Source organism: Prunus avium, chromosome 1, assembly GCF_965620075.1.
Source record: "Prunus avium chromosome 1, drPruAviu1.hap1.1, whole genome shotgun sequence".
NCBI lineage: Eukaryota > Viridiplantae > Streptophyta > Magnoliopsida > Rosales > Rosaceae > Prunus > Prunus avium.
The window spans coordinates 51,249,606-51,270,403 of record NC_142284.1 but is presented as its reverse complement, the minus strand read 5'-3'; the positions used below and the strand labels follow the sequence as shown (position 1 = coordinate 51,270,403).

Below are 20,798 nucleotides of genomic sequence, written 5' to 3'. Positions count from 1 at the left end.
TTCCGACAATGTTTGTTCATCTGAACATAATTTTGTAGAGTGCGAATTCAAGGCAGAGCAACATGCTAATACTGCAAGAGAGCTGCACAGACCAAACAGCTTCTTTTGTGATTTATGCTCCAGTGGACATTGTTGCCATGAATGTGGTACTAAATGGGAGTTACCCTGACTATGTTGCCCTTCTTCCTTCTGGCTTTGCCATCCTTCCAGATGGAGGAGGCGTGGGGGATTCTGGCTCTGGTGGTTCCCTTCTCATTGTTGCCTTTCAGATTCTAGTTGATTTTGCCCCGATCGCCAAGCTCTCTCTCGGGTCAATGGCAATAGTTAACAATCTGATTGCTTGCACTGTGGAGAGGATCAAAGCTGCATTGTCTTGCGACACTGCATGAATTTCATGAAATAAATTCAGTTAATTTTTAGGTAAACTAATTACATGTCACATATGTTACAACGAATTCTTAGTTTGGTCCGTTTAATAATTATTTGTGTTTTTATTTTTTATTTTATTTTTGCAATGTTTTGGAGTGGAGGAAGGAAGGTGAAAGGAGAGAAACACAGACACAGATGGTGGTAAGGGATTTGGGCTTATACACAGGAGGAGAGAGAGAAGTCAAGAGCGCATTGTTACATGATCCTTAATTTGTAACTTAGTTAAGAGATTAGGGGTTCGGGATTTGACTTCCTTGAACAATGTTAAAGGCAAATTAAGCGCTTAAGACTTATTTTTAGGATATTTGAACTTTCCTTTCACTTTTCTTTAACCTTGTATTCAGGATTTCGTCTGGGCAATGGATATTGCTTTTCTATGTCAGATCGTTTAAGTTTTCTTTTTGGGAAATTTTTTTTTTTTAAAAAAAGGCTTTTGCTTAGGTAATTTTCTCTCTAAGTGTTGTGTCTTTGTTGAATTTAGATATTTGCTCGTTTTCTTATTAAGTTACTTTTAATTTGAGCCATGCATTACAAATTCAATATAGTTGTTATTGGCATTCCAAAAAAATAAAAATAAAAATTTCTCTTATACTTTTTTAACCCATGCTTTCAATTTTTTCGATGACTTTTTCCGATGCAAGTTATATGCCATAGCAAATAATAACTATTTCTGAAAGCGGTTAATTGCAATCGGAAATGAAAATTTACTTCCGACAACAAAAATTATTCGTCGGAAATCGACAACTATTTTTGACAAGCAAAACATGTCGTCGGTAAAATGCAATTATTTCTGACCGCACATAATTGCCCTCGGAAATATAGACTCATTACCGAGAAGACATATTTTCAAAAACCGCCCCTTAGAAATAACCATGACAATTTCGATGGCCATGCGTTTTGTCAGTAATACAGCTGGCGCCAAGGCTTCTCGCCTAAAAACAATGTATTTCCGACATCCATAGAGACTTTTTCCGAGGGTACATTAATAGTCGAAAATAAAATGTATCATATTGACATATTTCCGACGACCGACGTTTTTAGTCGAAAAAATGACCTTTTGCGACGATATTTAGGGGCCATCGAATAAAGTTTGTCGCAAAAGACCTTTTTTTTTTTTTTTTTTTTTTTTTGGTAGTGATCATAAGGGATTCTACGGGTGGATGGATTAAGGGCTTTGTCACAAATTTGGGGTGTGGTAAAATCCATGAAGCTGAATTATGGGGTGTTTTCAGAGATTTACTCCTTACGTGGAGTGAAGGTATCCGAAAAATTAAAGTGGAGTGTGACTCTTTTACTGTTGTCTCCTTAATTAAGGGAGAGACTAGGCCTAGTCACCCTATCTCTAGCCTCATCCATAGCTGCAAAGACATGCTATTGCGTGACTGGGAGTGTTCCATTTCTCATATTTATAGAGAACAAAACATTGATGCTGACAATATGGCACATATTGGTCAAAGTTCCAATTTGGGTTATCATGTTGTTGATCTTCCCCCTCCTTCTATTGTAAGCCTCTTGGCAAATGACTCTGTTAGGATGAGCACTGCTAGGCTTGTCCCAATGTAGTTTTTTTTTTGGGTTTTGCTTGGGCTTCGCCCTCCTTGTAATAAAAAAAAATAAATAAAAATAAAGAAGGTTTAAAAGACTACTTGAGGAGTGTTCATAAATTTATAAAAATAATAAATAAATAAAAACCTACATGGGGAGATCAAGGAGGATGAAATTGGAATTACATGTATATATATGAGTTAAGTTTTAGGTTAACATCAAAAGCTCGTATTTAGGGAATGATGATTTGACTATCAATAACAAAACAAGTTATACTAATTATTGATAGAAATTAAGCTATTAATGTTGAAACAAATTGTTTATGCGAAAAAGTGGTTCAGCACTCTTGAGCTCAACTTAGAGATATTTGGGCCTTCGGAATCCTTTGGGCCTCGGTAGAGCGCGTGATTTGTGAAAAAGAAAGATGCTCGGTAAGGCCTAGGGCACCGGTGTGGTATCGGCCGAAGGCTCTCCGATGCTTAAGTAAGTTCGGGTTTAATAAATTAAAATGACATATCAATAGGCTTGTATGCCATTAGTTCTGATTACCTCTATTTTGGGACGGTTGTCCTCTTTTATAGACCTTAGGAGGTGTGCATATTGTTTAGAATTTCGATATGGGACTGTGGACATCGATTGTGAGCATGCCACGTGTAATGAAAAAGGGAGTTGCCCTAGTCGGTGGATCGGTAGGTTAGGTGCCGAAGGCAACCATGACCAGGCTCGATTTTGTCAACGTGTCTTGTTCTTATTGGCTGTTCATTTTGGTATAAACACAAATAATTATTTTGAATGTTCTGTTAGCCTAAGTTATAACCCAGAACAATCTAGGGCAAGGATGAGGTGGCATTGTCTTCTTCATCAAGCTGAGGTAGGATGATCATTTCTTCATGAATTAATCTCTTCGCTTGATCGGTGCTTTTTCTGGAGTTTAATATTATTAAGTGGTAAAATATGGCGGCATGACAGAAACAGAAAGTTTATGTAAAATCCCACGAGGGTTTTGAAGTTTGAACTGGTTCTAAAATGTACGAGATATACAAATTGATACTCATTTTCTGGACGTTTCATTCATCATTTATATTTTATTGTTGGCGATTAGCTAACCACACGGTCGCATGCAATCTTATCTCCAAAAGAAAAACTCTTCAAAAGTTCAGAAAGTAAGAAACATTCTCAAATATTACGTAGTCAACTTTCATTTTGGTCAATTTAGTTTGTCATGATTTAACCCTATATATTTTACTAATGCACTTTCCCATATTTTGCATGAAAATTTGAATGTGAAAGGAAAGAAGTACTGCAATTTAATTACCTTCATATATGTCACTCGTGAGCTAATTGTGTAAACAACATTTGATAAAATTAAGTCCTTATGTTTGAATTGCAACAATTAGTAAACTACATGTGCGTAAAATCACGACAACTGAAAGTATGTATATGGACTAAATTACTTCCCTCAAGCTCAGGGCCGGATCCAAGATTTCAAATTTGACTGGGCTAAATTTAACTTACATATAAACATACTAAGTAGATAGAAAACTCGACTGTATAATGTAATTTCATTGATAACAATAAATAATAATACATGAAAAATTGTTTTATGAAAAAATATTGGCTAAGTATAAAAAATAGTTTTTCAGAATAATCATTTTCTCAAGATAATTTTTGGCGGCTTTTATTCCTTACACATCAAATAAGAAAACTTGATTTTATGGGATTTTAGTATGAAGTATATATTGACTTAATGAGCCATCATTTTTAGCCTAAATCTTATTTTGTACTAAAACCGATTTTTCATATTTTGATGTGGTGTGAATTTGATTTTTTAGTATTTTTATTTGAATCCAAATAGGGGGTACTTCCTTATTTACATTGTAAACTTAAGTAAATGGATTAATATAAAAATAAATGGAAATAAGATAGCACCTTAATAGATCACTGACTGGGCTATAATTTTTTTATGGGCTGGAAAAAGAAAAAGGCACCTGTGCTGTAGCCCAAGTTAGCCATGCCTATTGTCCGTCCCTACTCAAGCTACATGGACTAAAATCATAACTCCTTTCGGCCAATTTTTTATTTATCATCATCATCACGTAGTCTCGTTTAGGGGATAAACAAATTTAAACCTAATTAAGTTTCAAAAGGAAAATTAAAATGCTCATCATTAATTTTTGGAGATGCCACACACTACTTGTCTGAAAACCTAGGTTTCAAACGCACACTGCCAAACGAAGAGCACTCACCACTTGAGGAAATGGCACTCAAGAGTTGTTATCGTCAGGGACGGATCTACAGAGGAGCAAGGGTGGTCAAGTGACCCCTGCAACCTCTGAAATCTGCCATAGAAGGGGAGAAAATTGACCCCTGCAAGCTGTTTGATGAAAGTCCCCAAAGAACTTTGGTCTCTGCTTCTCCAGCGCGCAGCGCTGCTTGCGCACTCTTTTTTTTTTTTCCTCCTCAACTTCAAAACGACGTCGTTCAACTAATGGATTTTTTTAATAAAAAAAACTGGGCGCATACTCTGTTTAACAGAGACAACCCGATACCTCCCCTCCCCATTTCAGTTTCAGCTCCATTTTTCCTAATGTCAAACCCTAAATCCCCAAACCCCTTATCATATTGAACCAATCTTCACCCAATCCAACGAAGGGCTTCTCTAATCCACCCATCCGGCACCGGCGACGACGACACCCTCAAAGTGGCAGCAACAAAGCAAAAAAATCAGCCCCAACTTCAATTTGATTTCAAAGGTGGATTTGTCATTTTCCATCAAATTTGAAAGTATGTTATCTTAATTTCTAATCTCTTTGTGCTTTCATTAATTAATTAATATTCTTATATGTTTTTTATTCTCTTGATGTTGATTAGTTATTTTGTTGAGTTTTTATTTTGGTTAGTTAGTTTAAATAAATTATGGCTTTTTAATAATTAGATTGTATATGCTTTAGTTAGATTATATCTTGGTATATTGGATTAGTTTTTGTGTTTGTTAATTTACGAAGATTCTTATCTATTATTGTTTTATTAGTTGTTGTGATTTTATTTTGATTAGTTTGAATAAATTAGGGATTTGTTTAATATTGGGAATGACCAAGCATTACAAAGGAAAGACCAAGATATTGGGAATGCAATGTCTTTAGTCAAAGATTGCAAGGATGCACTACAAAATATGAGAGACAATGGATTTGAAGCCTTGCTTGATCAAGTATATTCCTTTTGTGGCAAACATGATATTGAGGTTCCAAACATGGATGATGCATATGTAGCTAATTGGAGATCACATCGCAAAGCTCCTAGAATAACAAAAATCCATCATTATCGTGTGGACATCTTTATTCAAATCATTGAGTGGCAACTTGCGGAGTTAAATCATCGCTTTAGTGAGGTAAATACTGAGTTGCTTCTTTGTTTGGCATGTTTGAGTCCGAATGATTCATTCATAGCTTTTGACAAACAAAAGCTTCTTCGTTTTGCTGAATTTTATCCTCAAGAATTTACTCCTCGAGACCTCTTGGCACTTGAAGATCAACTTGGGATTTATATTCATCATATGCGTACAAGAAGTGATTATTCTCAATTGAAAGGGATCGGTGGCCTTGCAAGAAAAATGGTGGAGAAAGGGTTGCATAGAACATTTAATTATGTCTATTTGCTTCTGACATTAGCCTTAACTTTACCGGTTGCGACTGCTTCGGTGGAGAGAGCATTTTCTGCTATGAATGTTGTCAAAGGTCCACTTCGCAACCGAATGGGAGATCAATGGTTGAGTGATAGCTTACTTGTTTATATTGAGAAAGATGTGTTTGTTAGTATTGATAATGAAACTATTATGGGACGTTTTCAGAATATGAAAACTCGTCGTGGACAATTGTAATGTGGTTTTTTCTATTAATTATGAATTATAAATTATCTTCTCATTTTTATGAGTTTATTTTTGTATAGAAAGTTTTTACCCTTTTAGACATTGACCCCTGCAAGGAAAATTCCTGGATCCGTCCCTGGTTATCGTCAATGGTGCGAGGGAGAGTTGAGGCGGTGGGGAGAGGAGCGAGAGGGTTTAAACGGCGGTGGAGGATTGGCAGTGGCTGTGTGACTTGATTGGAATTTTGGAGATTGTTGAGGCGTTCGTTGGGGTTTCTGGAAGCGGAAGAGGAAAATGAAGGGCCAAGATTATGGCGACGACGGTGATGAGGGAAGAGGTAGTGGCAGTAGCGACGGGTTCGGTAACAGAGGCGGAGTATCATTTTGGAATTGTGGATTGGGGATTCTGGGGAATGTTTAGGTCTTTATGGGGGAAAAGAAAAGAAAAGAAAATAAAGAGAAAAAAGGATTGAAGAGAAGAATGAAGTTGGGAGGAGGGAGGATTTCCATGGCGGGAGGAAATTTGGCGATTTATACGGGAAGTGGGAGTATAAAAAGGAGTTGGGAGACGGTAAGAAGGGTCTACAAATGACGAATTTCTTGTGGGATATGCGAACCTCTACCTGAATTAATGGTATGGGCCTCAAAATTAGGCCTGAAAATTGGGCCTAGTATAGGCCCAGCCCAGTTGATTGAAGAAGCTGAGCACATGTTTGGCTGCTAGATGGAGCCTAGGCTGGCCCAGTTTCGAGAATATTGCTGACCATGGCTGTTGAAGCGTAGCAAAATTGTTCTTTATTTTCTTACGCCCCAGGTTTATAGTCCCCAAGGAATTGAATGTTATAGTGACAGAAAGAGAGAGAGTCGGGGAATTTTATAAGTCTTTTCTATTCCTTTAATGGCAGAAGAAGAATGGTACAAATTACTTGGGTGCTTGAAAAATGACTAGTGTTGAAATAAATTACTTGAAAAGTTTGGTACAAGTGCAAGGAAAAAATAGAATTTTGTTTGTGCACACTACTACGTGATGTTACAGTTCATTGTATGTAGGATTGACCAAGTCATATTAAAATTGGATAAGTTCTGTTGTAGGTTACATGTTACATTTATTTGTCATGGGGATCAATGGGTCAATGGGTCAAGCTGATTGTTGAATTGGCTATTGGCATATATATATATATGATCCAATTGGTTGACGCAAGGTATAGCCAGAGATTGGATTTTTCTGTCTTTTTGGTGTGTGGTTGAATGAATAAAAAGAGGCGGCACGATTCAATAATTATTTTCCACGCCGATAGAGAACAGTCTAAATTAGAAAGCACAATCTATACGCTCATTTGTTTGGATAACATTTATCTAATATTTGTTTGGCCAAAAAGAAAAGTGATAGTAATATATAATTAAATTCATTCGTTGAATTTCACTTCTGTTTCATGTTTTTCCATGATATTATTAATTTAATGGTCCCATATCTCTCCAAGTCAATATCTCATTCAGAAAGAACTCTTCATAATACTCAAGAGCCTCAAGGATATATGAGCTACATTTCTTGTGTTACACATGCCTATATACAAAGTACGGTTAGAACTAAATTAATTATGATTAACACTGTTGATTAGCTGAGCTGGCGGATCATCATCTTCAACGTTATGGGCTTCAGTTGTTTCCTGGAAGATGTGTAATTACATGCACCAACAAGTTAAGTATTAGAGGCTATAAATAGCAACACAAAATCTCTCAAAAGGGGAACTCAGAACCAACCCAACAACTCTCTAGCTACCTATTCTTTGATTTGTTCTCTTAAGTCTTCTCATTAGCTTACAAAGTTCATCCATCAGAAACCTCCCTTATACCCTCTCTCATCTCATGGAAAGAAACAACAGTATCGTAGTTCCCCCAAGCTATGGAAAGATGATCACAATTCTCAGCATCGATGGTGGCGGCATAAGAGGGCTCATCCCCGCAACCATCCTCTCTTTCCTTGAATCCGAACTTCAGGTATTATAGTCTTAATCTTTTTTTAGGTTTAGTGGCACTTATCTTCAGTTTATTCGAAGAGGTCTAAAATTCGAATCTCTTTTCCCTGAATTTATATTAATGTTTTTGATGTGTTGCAGAAGCTTGACGGTGAAGATGCAAGAATCGCCGACTACTTTGATGTGGTTGCAGGAACAAGCACAGGTGGTCTTGTGACGGCCATGCTCACAACCCCAAATGAGGATAACCGCCCACTGTTTTCTGCCAAAGATATTAGCGACTTTTACATGACTCACTGCCCTAAAATCTTCCCCCAAAAGAAGTACGTACTAATCCATAATTAATATATATATATATATTTCACAGTATAAATAACTTTTGCTTCAATGTTTTGGACGACAGGTTTCCTTTGTTTCGTTATACTAGAAAGATCATCAAAGCTCTGGCAGGACCAAAATACGATGGCAAGTATCTACATGGCTTGATTAGGCAAAAACTGGGCGACAAAAAGATGCACCAAACACTGACTAATGTTGTCATTCCCACATTTGACATCAAGAATCTCCAGCCCACTGTCTTCTCCAGCTTTAGGGTACTTCATCATTTCTTCATCATCTCTAATTATAAATAATTAAGAAAATTACCTATATAATAATCTAACATGTTCTCTATTTGGTTGACCAGGTAAGGCATAACCCATGCTATGATGCCTTGCTCTCTGACGTATGCATTGGAACCTCAGCAGCACCAACTTTTCTTCCAGCTCATTATTTTGAAACCAAGGACGAATTTGGACAAACTAGAGAATTTAACCTCATAGATGGTGGCATGGCTGCAAATAATCCGGTACGTATTATAATTAAATGATCCATTATAATATTAGTATTAATGTATTAATAGTACTCTCTTCTCATGTTAGCAGACTGTTAATTTGAACCATTTTGAATGTGAAGTTCAGATTTGTAGTCTAACAACGCAACATATACAAACGAGTAATTAAATAGTATGGAAAGAGAATATTTTACTATATATATATATATATATATATGTAAGGTTCATTTACGGTAAACTTGATGTTAAATACTTTTGCTTGCCCTTGCAGACTTTACTTGCTATTTGTGAAGTAACAAATGAAATAAAGAAGTCGAATCCGGACTTCTTTCCTGTGAAACCAGTGGACTATGGACGATTTCTGGTGATATCATTAGGAACTGGCACATCAAAAGCTGAACTGAAATACAATGCACATTCTGCAGCCAAATGGGGCCTCTTGAACTGGTTAACCAGCGGTGGCACCACCCCAATCATCAATGTGTTCAGTCAAGCAAGTGCCGATATGGTTGATCTTCACCTTTCTGGAGTTTTCCAAGCCCTCCACTCAGAGGATTACTATCTTCGAATTCAGGTACTCTTTAATGAAAAAGAAAAACATCTTATTTAAGGATGGTAATCTAATTTCTTATGATAATTAGATTAGGGTTACATATTTATATTGACTTGTATGTGTACGCAGGATGACACGCTTCATGGGACGGTGTCTTCTGTGGATGTAGCCACAAAGAAGAACTTGGCCCGTCTTGTCACAGTTGGAGAAGGCCTATTGAAAGAACGAGTTTCCAGGGTTAATTTGGACAGTGGCAGGTTTGAGGCTTCTAATCATGAGACGAATGAAGAGGCTCTTAGAAGGTATATATATATATATCACACACTTATATAAATCCACATGCATAATATATATATAGACATAGTAACATAGTAATTAATTAATGGAAAGGTTTAACTTTAACTTAATTATAATTTGCAGGGTTGCAAAACTACTCTCTGAGGAGAAGCGTCTTCGCCAAGAAACATTGAATAATGGGCTTGCTTAAAGCTCCCACTGATATATATATATATATATATATATATATATATATATATATATATATATATATATATATTACCCTGATCGATCCAAGTATATAAACAACTATTGATTATTTCATTTAGAATCGTTTGGAAAATTGTAAATTATAATAAATTGTTGTAAGGTCAAGTGTATGGGGGCAAAATGATCCCATCATACCTTGATCCCTTCTTTTAATATTGTGTGTGTTTGAATAAATCCCAGGCGGGATATGAATGTAAATAGATGTATACATATACATTCTTTCTTTCAAATTCTTTAATTTGGTTGTGGGAACATCAATAAAAATATTTTATTTTGTTATTATTGTTGTTATCTCTACACCATCCTTAATCGTTTAAAGTATACTAGCCTCTCCGCACACGCTTCCACGCCTGCGAGAGGCTTTTTAAAAAAAAAAATTAAATTTTAGAATTAAAAAAGATAATGGGTAGTTGTGTTCCATAAAAATAGGATTCATTATCTTATTTTTCTTTTAATTTTAATTTTTTAAATATGACAAAGTGTGAATTTACCATATTATCCTCATTTAATTAATAATTTCAATTCTTAATGTTTGCATTAACCAAGGGCATTTTATGGTATTTTGAATGTTTCACCATTCTCCGTATTTTGCTTTATATATATAGATAAATAAAGGTATAAAGAGTTTGTAATTCAAGTGGTTAAGAATAGTTATCCATACAACCGCCAATGTCCTGTATTCGAATCTTCCCTACCTGTTAATTTTTTTTTTGTTCGAAAAATCTTCCCTCCCCATTATCTTTTGTATAAAAAAATAATATAAAAAAAAGGAGTTGTAAGATGGTTAGAAGAGTCTACAAATGATAAATTTACCTTGTGTTGAATGATAAAGGGTTTGGACTTGGGATGGGAATTTTCTTAGTCAAAGTCCTGTGCATGGTAGTTCCGGCGCAGTAATCTTGGTCCAATTAACTCAACACAAAGTTATCGAAACAAAATTGTTCACATATTTTTATAAGTTTTTCGAATAATAAATAAAGAAGGTTTAAAGACTACTTGAGGAGTGTTCATAAATTTATAAAATAAAATTAAAAAAAATTAAAAAAAAAACCTACATGAGGAGATCAAGGAAGGTGAAATTGGAGTTACTTGTATATATATGGGTTAAGTTTTGGGTTAACATCAAAAGCTCGTATTTAGGGAATGATGATTTGACTATCAATAACAAAACAAGTTATACTAATTGTTGATAGAAATTAAGCTATTAATGTTGATGTGGCATTGTCTTCTTCATCAAGCTGAGGGAGGATGATCATTTCTTCATGAATTAATCTCTTCGCTTGATCGGTGCTTTTTCTGGAGTTTAATATTATTAAGTGGTAAAATATGGCGGCATGACAGGAACAGAAAGTTTATGTAAAATCCCATGAGGGTTTTGAAGTTTGAACTGGTTCTAAAGTGTACGAGATAAACAAGTTACAACAACACATAATCCAAATTCCAAGCGCCACAAAAATCTATAAATTAATACTCATTTTCTGGACGTTTCATTCATCATAATTATATTTTATTGTTGGCGATTAGCTAACCACACGGTCTTATGCAATCTTATCTCCAAAAGAAAAACTCTTCAAAAGTTCAGAAAGTAAGAAACATTCTCAAATATATTACGTAGTCAACTTTCATTTTGGTCAATTATTAGTTTGTCAAGATTTAACCCTATGTATTTTACTAATGCACTTTGCCATATTTTTCATGAAAATTTGAATGTGAAAGGCATGTTTTGGTGTTTTTACACTCAAGAAGTACTGCAATTTAATTACCTTCATATATGTCACTCGTGAGCTAATAGTGTAAACAAAATTTGATAAAATCAAGTCATTGTGTTTGAATTGCAACAATTAGTAAACTACATGTGTGCATAAAATCATGACAACTGAAAGTATGTATATGGACTAAATTACTTCCCTCAAGCTACATGGACTAAAATCATAACTCCTTTCGGCCAATGTTTTATTTATCATCATCATCACTTACCCTCGTTTGGGGGAGAAACAAATAAACCTAATTAAGTTTCAAAAGGAAAATTAAAATGCTCTTCATTAATTTATGGAGATGCCACACACTACTTGTCTGAAAACCTAGGTTTCAAACGCACACTGCCAATCATTTTAGTTAGGTACCGAAATCAAGATTACATGAGCAAATGCTCATGCGTGATCACCAAATTGTTCTCACCTACAATTCTCATAGTTTCACCTACAATTCTTGCATGGGGTGGTGCCAAAAGTTGCCATCTTTTCTCTGCCAAACGAAGAGCACTCACCACTTGAGGAAATGGCACTCAAGAGTTGTTATCGTCAATGGCGCAATATTTCCAATTGTGCACGCATAATTTGTTCACATATCATGTCCAAGCTAGAACCCACTATTCATATAGGTCACATTTAGAATGATTAGTCCCACTAATCCAGATTGTTGGGTTCCTCTTTTCCATGGAGTAATATATATACAGATAGAATGTCTCAACAATTCAACAATTATTTAATATATTTCCATAATACTTGCGCATTAAAAACCAATGGAGGTGGAAAAAACAAAGTTAGGAACCCTAAAAGCTCCTACTCATGGAAAGTTCATTACAGTTCTGAGCATTGATGGAGGTGGAATTAGAGGAATTATTCCAGGAATTATAGTTGCCTTTTTAGAGTCCGAGTTACAGGTTATACAATTCTCGTACTCTCAATGCTATATATATATAATGTTAAAATTACAGTAATTAATTAGAGATCCATTTTTACTTGAGAATTTAAGATGCAGTTTTCGTTTTCATGGTGTCCATGCATGCAGAAGCTAGATGGTGAGGAAGCAAGAGTTGCAGATTACTTCGATGTAGTTGCAGGGACAAGCACAGGTGGTCTGTTGACCATCATGCTAACTGCACCCAATGACAACAATCGCCCTATGTATGCTGCCAAAGATATCAAGTCCTTCTATTTTGATAACGGCCCTAAAATTTTTCCTCAAGGGAGGTAATATATAATAGACTTAACAAATCTTTTTTTAGTTCTTTGTCATTTATAATCACACACTTTAATCATGATATAATTCAGCTTTTGGTCGACGCATGATGTACCTGAATTCTAATCCTGATATTCATAGCCCCATTATGTACCATGTTCAGCTCATGAGCACTATCCCAGAAAGCCCAAGCCTGTATGTATAGAACAAATGGGTTGGATTGTAATATCCTATGTAACAACATGAGCCCAAGCAACTAGTTAACAAATTAACTAACAATTGATAATTGGATCTTTAAATCACATATTATGCAGACACTAATGACGAATTAATGTGGGGCTTGGAGCATTGGCATTCAGAAAAATGTGTTAATTTACTACCATTTATATCGTATTAGTGTTGATTATTGTCTTACACACTCCTATATTCTGCATAAGCAACAGTTGGCCACTTGCTTCAGTCGCCAAAATGATCAAAGTAGTGTTTGGACCAAGGTACGATGGCAAGTATCTCCATAATCTCCTTAAGCAAAAACTGGGAAACAAAAGATGTCAACAAACATTGACCAACGTTGTAATCCCAACTTTTGACATCAAGCGACTCCAGCCCACCATCTTCTCCAGCTTTGAGGTTGTTGATCAACCCAATTTTTTATGTCTGAAATTTCTCAAAATTAAGGGCAATATATATTGTACTTAATTAATACTTGGTTTTAGGTGAAGCGCAAGCCATACCTCAATGCCTTACTGTCAGATATAGGCATTGGAACTTCCGCTGCCCCAACTTATTTTCCTGCCCACTATTTTGAAACCAAAGACTCTGCAGGAAAGGTGGAAAAATTCAATCTTGTTGATGGTGGTGTAGCTGCTAACAATCCGGTGAATATAAATTTGATGATAGTGTTGGGTTTGGTAACGGGTATCAAAATCTACAGTATCTGATATGTTGTCGAATATTATTGATTAAGTATCAACAAAATATCGGCACAACATCGATAGTGTAGCATATTGGTACCCTATACTAAACAATCTTTTTCCTTTTTGGGTGTTTATTTTTTTGGTCCTACAACTATAGTAATGCTGTGTTCAATTATTGTGATCAACACCTAGACTTTAATTGCTATTGGAGAAGTGACAAAAGAGATTCACAGGAAAAGCCCAGATTTCAATTCTATAAAAGCAGCTGATCATTATGGTAGACTACTGGTACTATCAGTGGGAACAGGTTCTCCTAAAGTTGAAGAGAAGTACACTGCAAATGAAGCATCCAGATGGGGAGTGTTTGGTTGGTTAGTAAGTGACCATTCTACCCCATTAGTTGATGTCTTCACTCAAGCAAGTGCAGATTTAGTAGACTTGCATATGTCTGTGGTTTTCAAAAGCCTGGAATCCGAAAAAAATTACCTTCGAATTCAGGTATTCGTAGACATTGCTCAATCAGTCTCATAACCATTTGGTGCCTTAATTTTATTATATGTATGTTGTTATGTAGTCTAGCTGGAAAATGAAATTGCTGAAAACTAAGTACATTTAGTCTTGGTTAAAATTGCAGGATGATACATTGAAAGGGGAAGTCTCCTCTGTTGATAATTCCACGAAGGAGAATCTGGAAAATCTTGCAAAGATTGGAGAAGAGTTGCTGAAGAAACCGGTGTCAAAGGTGAATTTAGAGACGGGTAGTTTTGGACCATCGAAACATGAGACCAATGAACAAGCTCTTACAAGGTGTGAAATTATATATTCTAGCTTAGCTTGTCAATTAAACCCTTCTTATGGCTTCTGTCACATAATAACACAGAACAGTTTTTCTTTAACCCGTATGCAGGTTCGCAAAGCTGCTCTCTCAAGAGAAGCACCTTCGTGATCAAGCCTCATCATCTTAGAACCCCATGGCAAATATTTGTGATGCAGTTTGAGATTTTCAGTGTTTTTTTTTCTTCCTTTGTTAAATGAATAAAATAAGGCGGTATGAGATGAATAAAACTAATGCAATAAAGTATGCTTGAGACTTGTGGGTTGTATCCAGATAGAAAATTGTCCAAATTTGAAGTCATCCCTCTAAAAGTATTAATCATTTTGTATGCCAGGGGAACTTTCATAGGGTGGTTGAAACTTTGTCTTCTCATGTTTGGCCAAAATAAAAGAAATTAAATAAATTTTAAAATTCTGTTGATAATCATTTTATATAGTCAATCTCCTGCATGTTTAACATTTTCTACTTCCGTGGGTTGTACGGACCTTGTTGGAATTCTACTTTTGAAGACAACTTGTAGTTCAAGTTAATGAAGACTAGTCCTTTAATGATTTTCTTCTATGTGGCTGCCATTTATGCAAGAGTTAACTTCAATCAATACTATTTTTTAGTAGTATTTTATGTCTCAAAATCAGAATAATGCAAAAGCTAAAAGTTGAGGTTTTGATTTTTAGTATCGCATGAACGCAATGGAATATGTCACCAACTTGTGATGTGATCAAGAGCCTCAGCAGGGGCTGCTAGTTCGATTGCTTTATCACTTGAACAAAAAGGAAAAGAATAAGGTTTTTTAATCAGCAAAACTAATTGTAAAACATTTAGCATATTGGCCTGGAAATGCTTATAATACTGTTCTGCAGAATTGACTTCTGACTTCGATTACAGCCGTGCGGTACACAATTTTCCTAATCATGACATCAAGCTGGAGAATAAAAAGTCTGTTGCAGATTCTTATGAAAATTTTGCATTTCTGAGTTCTTTTCTCTCAACTCAGTCATGATGCATGGTGAATGTCTGGACATCAAACTAACTGGTGTATATAAGCTCTAAGAAAGACAATGGAAAATTCACTTTCAGTGTAGATTGATCTTCAAATTATAGGCATATCATTCTTATATCTTCGGGTCACCTCATGGAACGTAATTAAGATTTGAGCTGTTTTCATATGGGGAAAATCTGATGAAAAGTACAAGAACTTGAATGAGACTTAATGCAGGAAAGAATTCTTCATTACGTACGTAAGAGTTTTTTCAATTCAATTGATCAGGAGCAGAAGAAGGATTACATCACTTCTGGATAAGATTAGAAATGGAGTTAATTCTTAATTGACATTAGGAGCTGAGCTGGAGGATTAACTTCAGCTAACCTCTGGAAGCTTAGGCTTCTGTAGAGAGTCTGTTCTTCAATGCTGACGTCCTGCTGTCATGCTGGTTACCTCAGCTCTCTGAGTTAGTTTGCTTGCAAAAACCATGCTCAATCAAAATTATAAGTAAAGGGAGGTGAGAAGAAATGAAAACATACAAAAATCTGTTTAGTGCAGTGAAAAATTCAGAAAATGAAGCAAAATGTTTTTCTTTTCTCTATTTACAGAATACTGTGTAATTGGAGATGATGTCCTGATGTTGTCCGCAATTATTATTGTGTACGGTTGAGTGTAAGATAGGTACTAAAACATAATGTCCACCCTAATCAAGGTACAGGAAAAACTACGGCCATAGAATGATATGATTAAATTATGAGCATGGTGCTTGATGTAGTGTACCATACATCTCTTATCATCGTGCAGACATAGTTTAATTGAATGGTAGACCATTCAAATTTTGATTTTGTGCAAGTACTTTGGAATAGTTATCCTAATTGACCTTCTTGGCCTGCTATCCTATCGTTGATCATCGCCGCCTTTTACGAATCAAAGCATTTGCAACGCGTTATATGATTTAATTTTCTGCTAATCCTTGAACGCAGCACCAAGATCTTATGGTGCCTTCCTAGTATGTTGTCCACACAAAAGAACCTGATATTAATTAATTATAATCAGAAGCAGGACCAGTTGCTTGATAGAGGTTACTTTAGAGGTTGGGCAGTTCATGAGCAATGCAGGATTTGACCTAACAAGCTGTTTCCTGTGCATTTGCTAACCTCAATTGTTTCACCTAATCATTTTCACCTACAAGTCTCATGAGTTCTCACCTACAATTCTAGAACTCTCGCATATTTGTCTTGTCCATGGCATATAGCTTGGGGAGCAATGAACATGTTTGTTGTAGAAACAGGGCATTATTTGGTGACTGTTGTGGGGTTACTAAAGGCTTTAGTCACTAAAAAAAGCAAAAAATGTGATTAAAAGCCTTTTTAGTCACCAAAAAAAGTCAAAAAAGGTGACTAATGCCTTTTGTCACGGCCACAAATGTTACCAAATAATGGTGATTGTCACCACTTTTTTTACTAGTGTTCACTATTATACCCAATATAGGGGCCAAATTATATAAAAAAAACCTATGTGAAATGGGCTTTAGAAACACACCCATAACAAATAGGCTTTTAACTTATTATAAATTACAAAATAACCATTGATTTCTTAAAACAAGCCCAACCCCAAAACCTCATAAAAGAACCCAAAACACTCAAAACCTCATCAAAGTAATTTAATAATCAAAATTAAATTCAATAGGGTCAGCTGTCATTTTTTGAGTTTTTCTTTGGTTTGTTTACAGAAATTAAATGGTGTAGGGTTTATCTATATCATTAGTGCTAAGAATGAGTATATGACTAAATATATCTTTTAATAATTATATGTCATTTCCTTGCTTAGAAAACATGCCTCCAACTTGAGCCATATCCACGAAAAATATCAACCGGGTCAAAACTTTGAATCACATTCATCCCTTGACATTGTGCTTTATTCAATCACTTTTTTGGGGGGCATAATCCATTGACTTGGGTGAATCCTGGAAAATGTGTGTGCAATGGGAATCTATAAATACCTCCACTTCTCTCAAAGGAGAATTCACCAAAGAACTCTAGCAAGCTATTGTCCAAATCCCTCTTCTAATAATTAACTTCAGACTCTCTTTCTCTCTAGCTCTTTCTATCTCTAACAGCAACTCAAACTCTCAAGTCTCTCATGGAAAGAACCAAAAGTATACCCCTACAGCCCCCAACTTATGGAAACCTAATCACTGTTCTAAGCATTGATGGGGGTGGAATAAGAGGGCTTATCCCAGGAACTATCCTTGCTTTCCTAGAATCCGAGCTTCAGGTAGAATAAGAATTTTACTATTAGGTTATCTTTGTGTGGGGGTATATATGGTTTATGACTTGTATTTCACAATGCATAGATTCATTTGCGATGTATGCATCCGGCACTGCTATTGTTTTTGGGGATACATAACCTCATGTTGTTTATTCCAAGTCTTGCATCGATCACACTACATAAAATGCAAGACTTCTCCATCCACCGTTACCAATTAATTTGGGGTTGGATGCTTTAAGCTTTAAAAGCTCGTATACATAAATATTTATCTTCTTCTCCTTGGCACGTGCATGCATATACATGTGTAAGATATTCACATGTCCAGCATCTGTCTTACAATACTCTCTAACTTTTTACCACAGCTACACTGTTGCTAAAGGATACTAATGTTATTGATCATTTTGCAGAAGCTGGATGGCGAGGATGCAAGACTGGCAGATTATTTTGATGTGATTGCAGGAACAAGTACAGGTGGTCTTGTGACTGCCATGCTCACAGCCCCGGATGAGAACAACCGTCCTCTGTTCGCTGCCAATGATATTAAGGAATTCTACCTTAATGAGTGCCCTAAAATCTTCCCCCAGAAGACGTAATGTTTACATAACTTTAATTTGCAGATTGCTACATTTTTTGATATAAATATATATTTTTTTTTTGGTCGAATAAATATTTTCTAAATAGTAAACTAAATACAAGCTTAATGTTTTAAACAACAGGTTTCCGTTGTTTCCTCATGTTACAAAGATTATCAAAGCTCTAACAGGACCAAAATACAACGGGAAGTATCTACATAGCTTGGTGAGGCAAAAACTGGGTGACAAAAAACTGCACCAAACATTGACTAACGTTGTGATTCCTACATTTGACATAAGGAGTCTCCAGCCAACAATCTTTTCCAGCTTTGAGGTTCACCTTCTGCTATTCACTTCTTTCTTCCTCAAGTTCATCTTTTCCAGCAAACATTGACTAATCATATATATGTGGTTTTCAGGTGAACCATAAGCCATGCTTTGATGCCTTACTCTCAGACATATGCATTGGAACCTCAGCAGCACCAACTTATCTTCCAGCTCATTATTTCAAAACCAAGGACGGTGAAGGAAACGTTAAAGAATTTAACCTTATCGATGGTGGAGTGGCTGCAAATAATCCGGTACATAATATAAAACAACCGAATATTGAATATTAAAGTCTTTTTAATCCGGTTCAGAAAAATGACTTCAAGATGTGTCCTTGTTTCAGACTTTGCTTGCTATTGGTGAAGTGACAAAGGCAATAATCAAGGGGAGCTCCGACTTCTTCCCTATAAAACCTATGGACTATGGCCGATTTCTGGTGATATCATTAGGAACTGGCTCACCAAAAGATGAGGTGAAGTACAATGCACATGATGCAGCTAAATGGGGCTTGTTGAATTGGTTAACCAGCGGTGGTTCCACCCCAATCATTAATGTTTTCAGCTACGGTAGCGCAGATATGGTTGATCTTAACCTTTCTGTGGTTTTCCAAGCCCTTCACTCCGAGAAAAACTACCTTCGAATTGAGGTATACTTATTTTAATCAATTCTCTCAATTTGATTAATAACATGCAAAAACAAATTTATTAACATAGGCACATTTTTGAAAAAAAAAAAAAAAACACCCGCAGGATGACAAGCTACAAGGGGATGTAGCTTCTGTGGATGTAGCAACAGAGAAGAATTTGGACAGTCTTGTGAAAGTTGGTGAAGGCCTATTGAAACAGCCAGTTTCCAGGGTTAATTTGGACACAGGCAAATTTGAGGCTTGTAATCATGAAACTAATGAAGAGGCTCTTACAAGGTATGCATCATATATTAATTGCCAATATTAATATTATTCCACAATCTATGTGCTAATAATTTTCTCTAGTAATTCATCCAAAAATTAAAATCTGTAACTTACTTGCAGGTTTGCAAAACTACTCTCTGAAGAGAAGTGGCTTCGTCTCGCGAGGTCGCCCCAGGAACATACTCCAAAACCCAACTGATCATACACATATTATGTTCACAGCTCATGATGAATTCTTCCATTTATTATTGTTCAAGTAGTAAATTAAAATTGTAATTTTTGAGGTATGGGAGCAAATGATCCATCACACGATTCTTTAATATTCTTTATGTATCTGAATAAATCCCAGGTGGGGTGGGATATCAATGTAACAGAGATGTATTCATTCTTCTCTATCAATGAAATTTAAGTATTGCAAGCAAGAACTCTTTTCGGAGCCAAATTTTTATATATCATCAGCAACCCTATTTATTATTAAATTATTATTAAACTGTATTTAGTATAATAAACAAATTAAATTTAACCTTTTTTGCAGAAAAGAAAACTATGCACGTGTTGTGACCTTTTGAGCTCTTTCGATAAAATGGCTATACACATATCACCAACTCTTTGGATTATATATTTATAAGAGATAGTGATGTTAGCTTTAAGAGCTGAATTTTCTTGTTTGGCATTTTGTTGCTGCTTGGTTTTTTTTATAAGAAAAAAAGTTTTAGGAGCTTTTCTCTGTCGACGGAAAATGTTGCATTATTGGCATGCAGAAAGTAGACGCATATCACTATTGGAAAAGTTAAGCTCAGAAGCTAAGTGTAATTTTGAATTAGTCAAGTTGGAATGTGACTCTTACCAACAAGTCCACAGACAAAAAGTGAAAATGAAGTCCACCATCTATCTTGGCCTCTAGGGCATTTAGAATTCATTGATAACTTAAACAAATACAATTTCACATGGGCGGTACCGGGCGTTGAACTGGTTCTAATTGGAATAATTATCTCCTTGAGCACAGCCAAAAGGTTGAAGATTTAAGTATTAGTATCAAACATACCATTTCAATTGCTTCATCACTTAAAGACAGAAAAGGATGGTGAACAGAATTGTAATCGTCAAACATTGAACATGGACTAGGGATGGCTTTCACTGAATTAGATCTACATAAATGCATGGATTGAATTCTATGATTTCATGCGTCGTCTGGTGCGTTCTCGATTTTTGTTGTTGTCTAAGCATGATTTCACCGCCAGTACTAATTAAAGAGTTTACAGAAACAGCAGTATCATG

The 20,798-nt window shown here is 35.6% G+C and overlaps 4 protein-coding genes across 5 annotated transcripts; all 4 read left to right on the top strand.

Moving 5' to 3' along the window:
• Positions 1–5,107: 5,107 nt before the first annotated feature.
• On the top strand, positions 5,108–6,070 carry LOC148297984 (uncharacterized). The gene is made up of 2 exons (XM_088249261.1): positions 5,108–5,782; positions 5,939–6,070. The coding sequence occupies exons 1-2, from the start codon at positions 5,108–5,110 to the stop codon at positions 6,068–6,070; spliced, it is 807 nt and encodes a 268-aa protein (XP_088105387.1).
• Positions 6,071–7,589: 1,519 nt separating this feature from the next.
• Positions 7,590–10,027, top strand: LOC110769556 (patatin-like protein 2). Its single transcript, XM_021973551.2, has 7 exons — positions 7,590–7,836; positions 7,956–8,137; positions 8,218–8,407; positions 8,500–8,661; positions 8,918–9,220; positions 9,329–9,501; positions 9,620–10,027. The coding sequence occupies exons 1-7, from the start codon at positions 7,705–7,707 to the stop codon at positions 9,684–9,686; spliced, it is 1,209 nt and encodes a 402-aa protein (XP_021829243.2). The 5' UTR covers positions 7,590–7,704; the 3' UTR covers positions 9,687–10,027.
• A 2,194-nt stretch (positions 10,028–12,221) lies between these two features.
• Positions 12,222–14,869, top strand: LOC110769554 (patatin-like protein 2). Of its 2 annotated transcripts, none has more exons than XM_021973550.2 (7): positions 12,222–12,407; positions 12,536–12,717; positions 13,150–13,336; positions 13,423–13,584; positions 13,816–14,121; positions 14,258–14,430; positions 14,531–14,869. In XM_021973550.2, the coding sequence occupies exons 1-7, from the start codon at positions 12,267–12,269 to the stop codon at positions 14,586–14,588; spliced, it is 1,209 nt and encodes a 402-aa protein (XP_021829242.1). In that variant the 5' UTR covers positions 12,222–12,266; the 3' UTR covers positions 14,589–14,869. The 2 variants fall into 2 exon arrangements, with proteins under 2 accessions (XP_021829242.1, XP_088103162.1); XM_088247036.1 differs by having other exon boundaries at positions 13,144–13,336.
• Positions 14,870–17,495: 2,626 nt separating this feature from the next.
• Positions 17,496–19,937, top strand: LOC110769558 (patatin-like protein 2). Its single transcript, XM_088246854.1, has 7 exons — positions 17,496–17,717; positions 18,119–18,300; positions 18,428–18,617; positions 18,703–18,864; positions 18,954–19,256; positions 19,360–19,532; positions 19,641–19,937. The coding sequence occupies exons 1-7, from the start codon at positions 17,583–17,585 to the stop codon at positions 19,717–19,719; spliced, it is 1,224 nt and encodes a 407-aa protein (XP_088102980.1). The 5' UTR covers positions 17,496–17,582; the 3' UTR covers positions 19,720–19,937.
• Positions 19,938–20,798: the final 861 nt, after the last annotated feature.

Excerpts from the sequence above, each read along its gene's own strand:
- LOC148297984 (XM_088249261.1), top strand. The coding sequence starts at position 5,108 with ATGTCTTTAGTCAAAGATTGCAAGGATGCACTACAAAATATGAGAGAC. Across the intron at positions 5,783-5,938 it reads ATATTGAGAAAGATGTGTTT|ACATTGACCCCTGCAAGGAA; the intron begins GTTAGTATTGAT and ends TTACCCTTTTAG.
- LOC110769556 (XM_021973551.2), top strand. The coding sequence starts at position 7,705 with ATGGAAAGAAACAACAGTATCGTAGTTCCCCCAAGCTATGGAAAGATG. Across the intron at positions 8,138-8,217 it reads AAAATCTTCCCCCAAAAGAA|GTTTCCTTTGTTTCGTTATA; the intron begins GTACGTACTAAT and ends TTTGGACGACAG. Across the intron at positions 9,221-9,328 it reads ATTACTATCTTCGAATTCAG|GATGACACGCTTCATGGGAC; the intron begins GTACTCTTTAAT and ends ATGTGTACGCAG.
- LOC110769554 (XM_088247036.1), top strand. The coding sequence starts at position 12,267 with ATGGAGGTGGAAAAAACAAAGTTAGGAACCCTAAAAGCTCCTACTCAT. Across the intron at positions 12,408-12,535 it reads TTTTAGAGTCCGAGTTACAG|AAGCTAGATGGTGAGGAAGC; the intron begins GTTATACAATTC and ends CCATGCATGCAG. Across the intron at positions 12,718-13,143 it reads AAAATTTTTCCTCAAGGGAG|CAACAGTTGGCCACTTGCTT; the intron begins GTAATATATAAT and ends ATTCTGCATAAG.
- LOC110769558 (XM_088246854.1), top strand. The coding sequence starts at position 17,583 with ATGGAAAGAACCAAAAGTATACCCCTACAGCCCCCAACTTATGGAAAC. Across the intron at positions 18,301-18,427 it reads AAAATCTTCCCCCAGAAGAC|GTTTCCGTTGTTTCCTCATG; the intron begins GTAATGTTTACA and ends TTTAAACAACAG. Across the intron at positions 18,865-18,953 it reads GAGTGGCTGCAAATAATCCG|ACTTTGCTTGCTATTGGTGA; the intron begins GTACATAATATA and ends TCCTTGTTTCAG.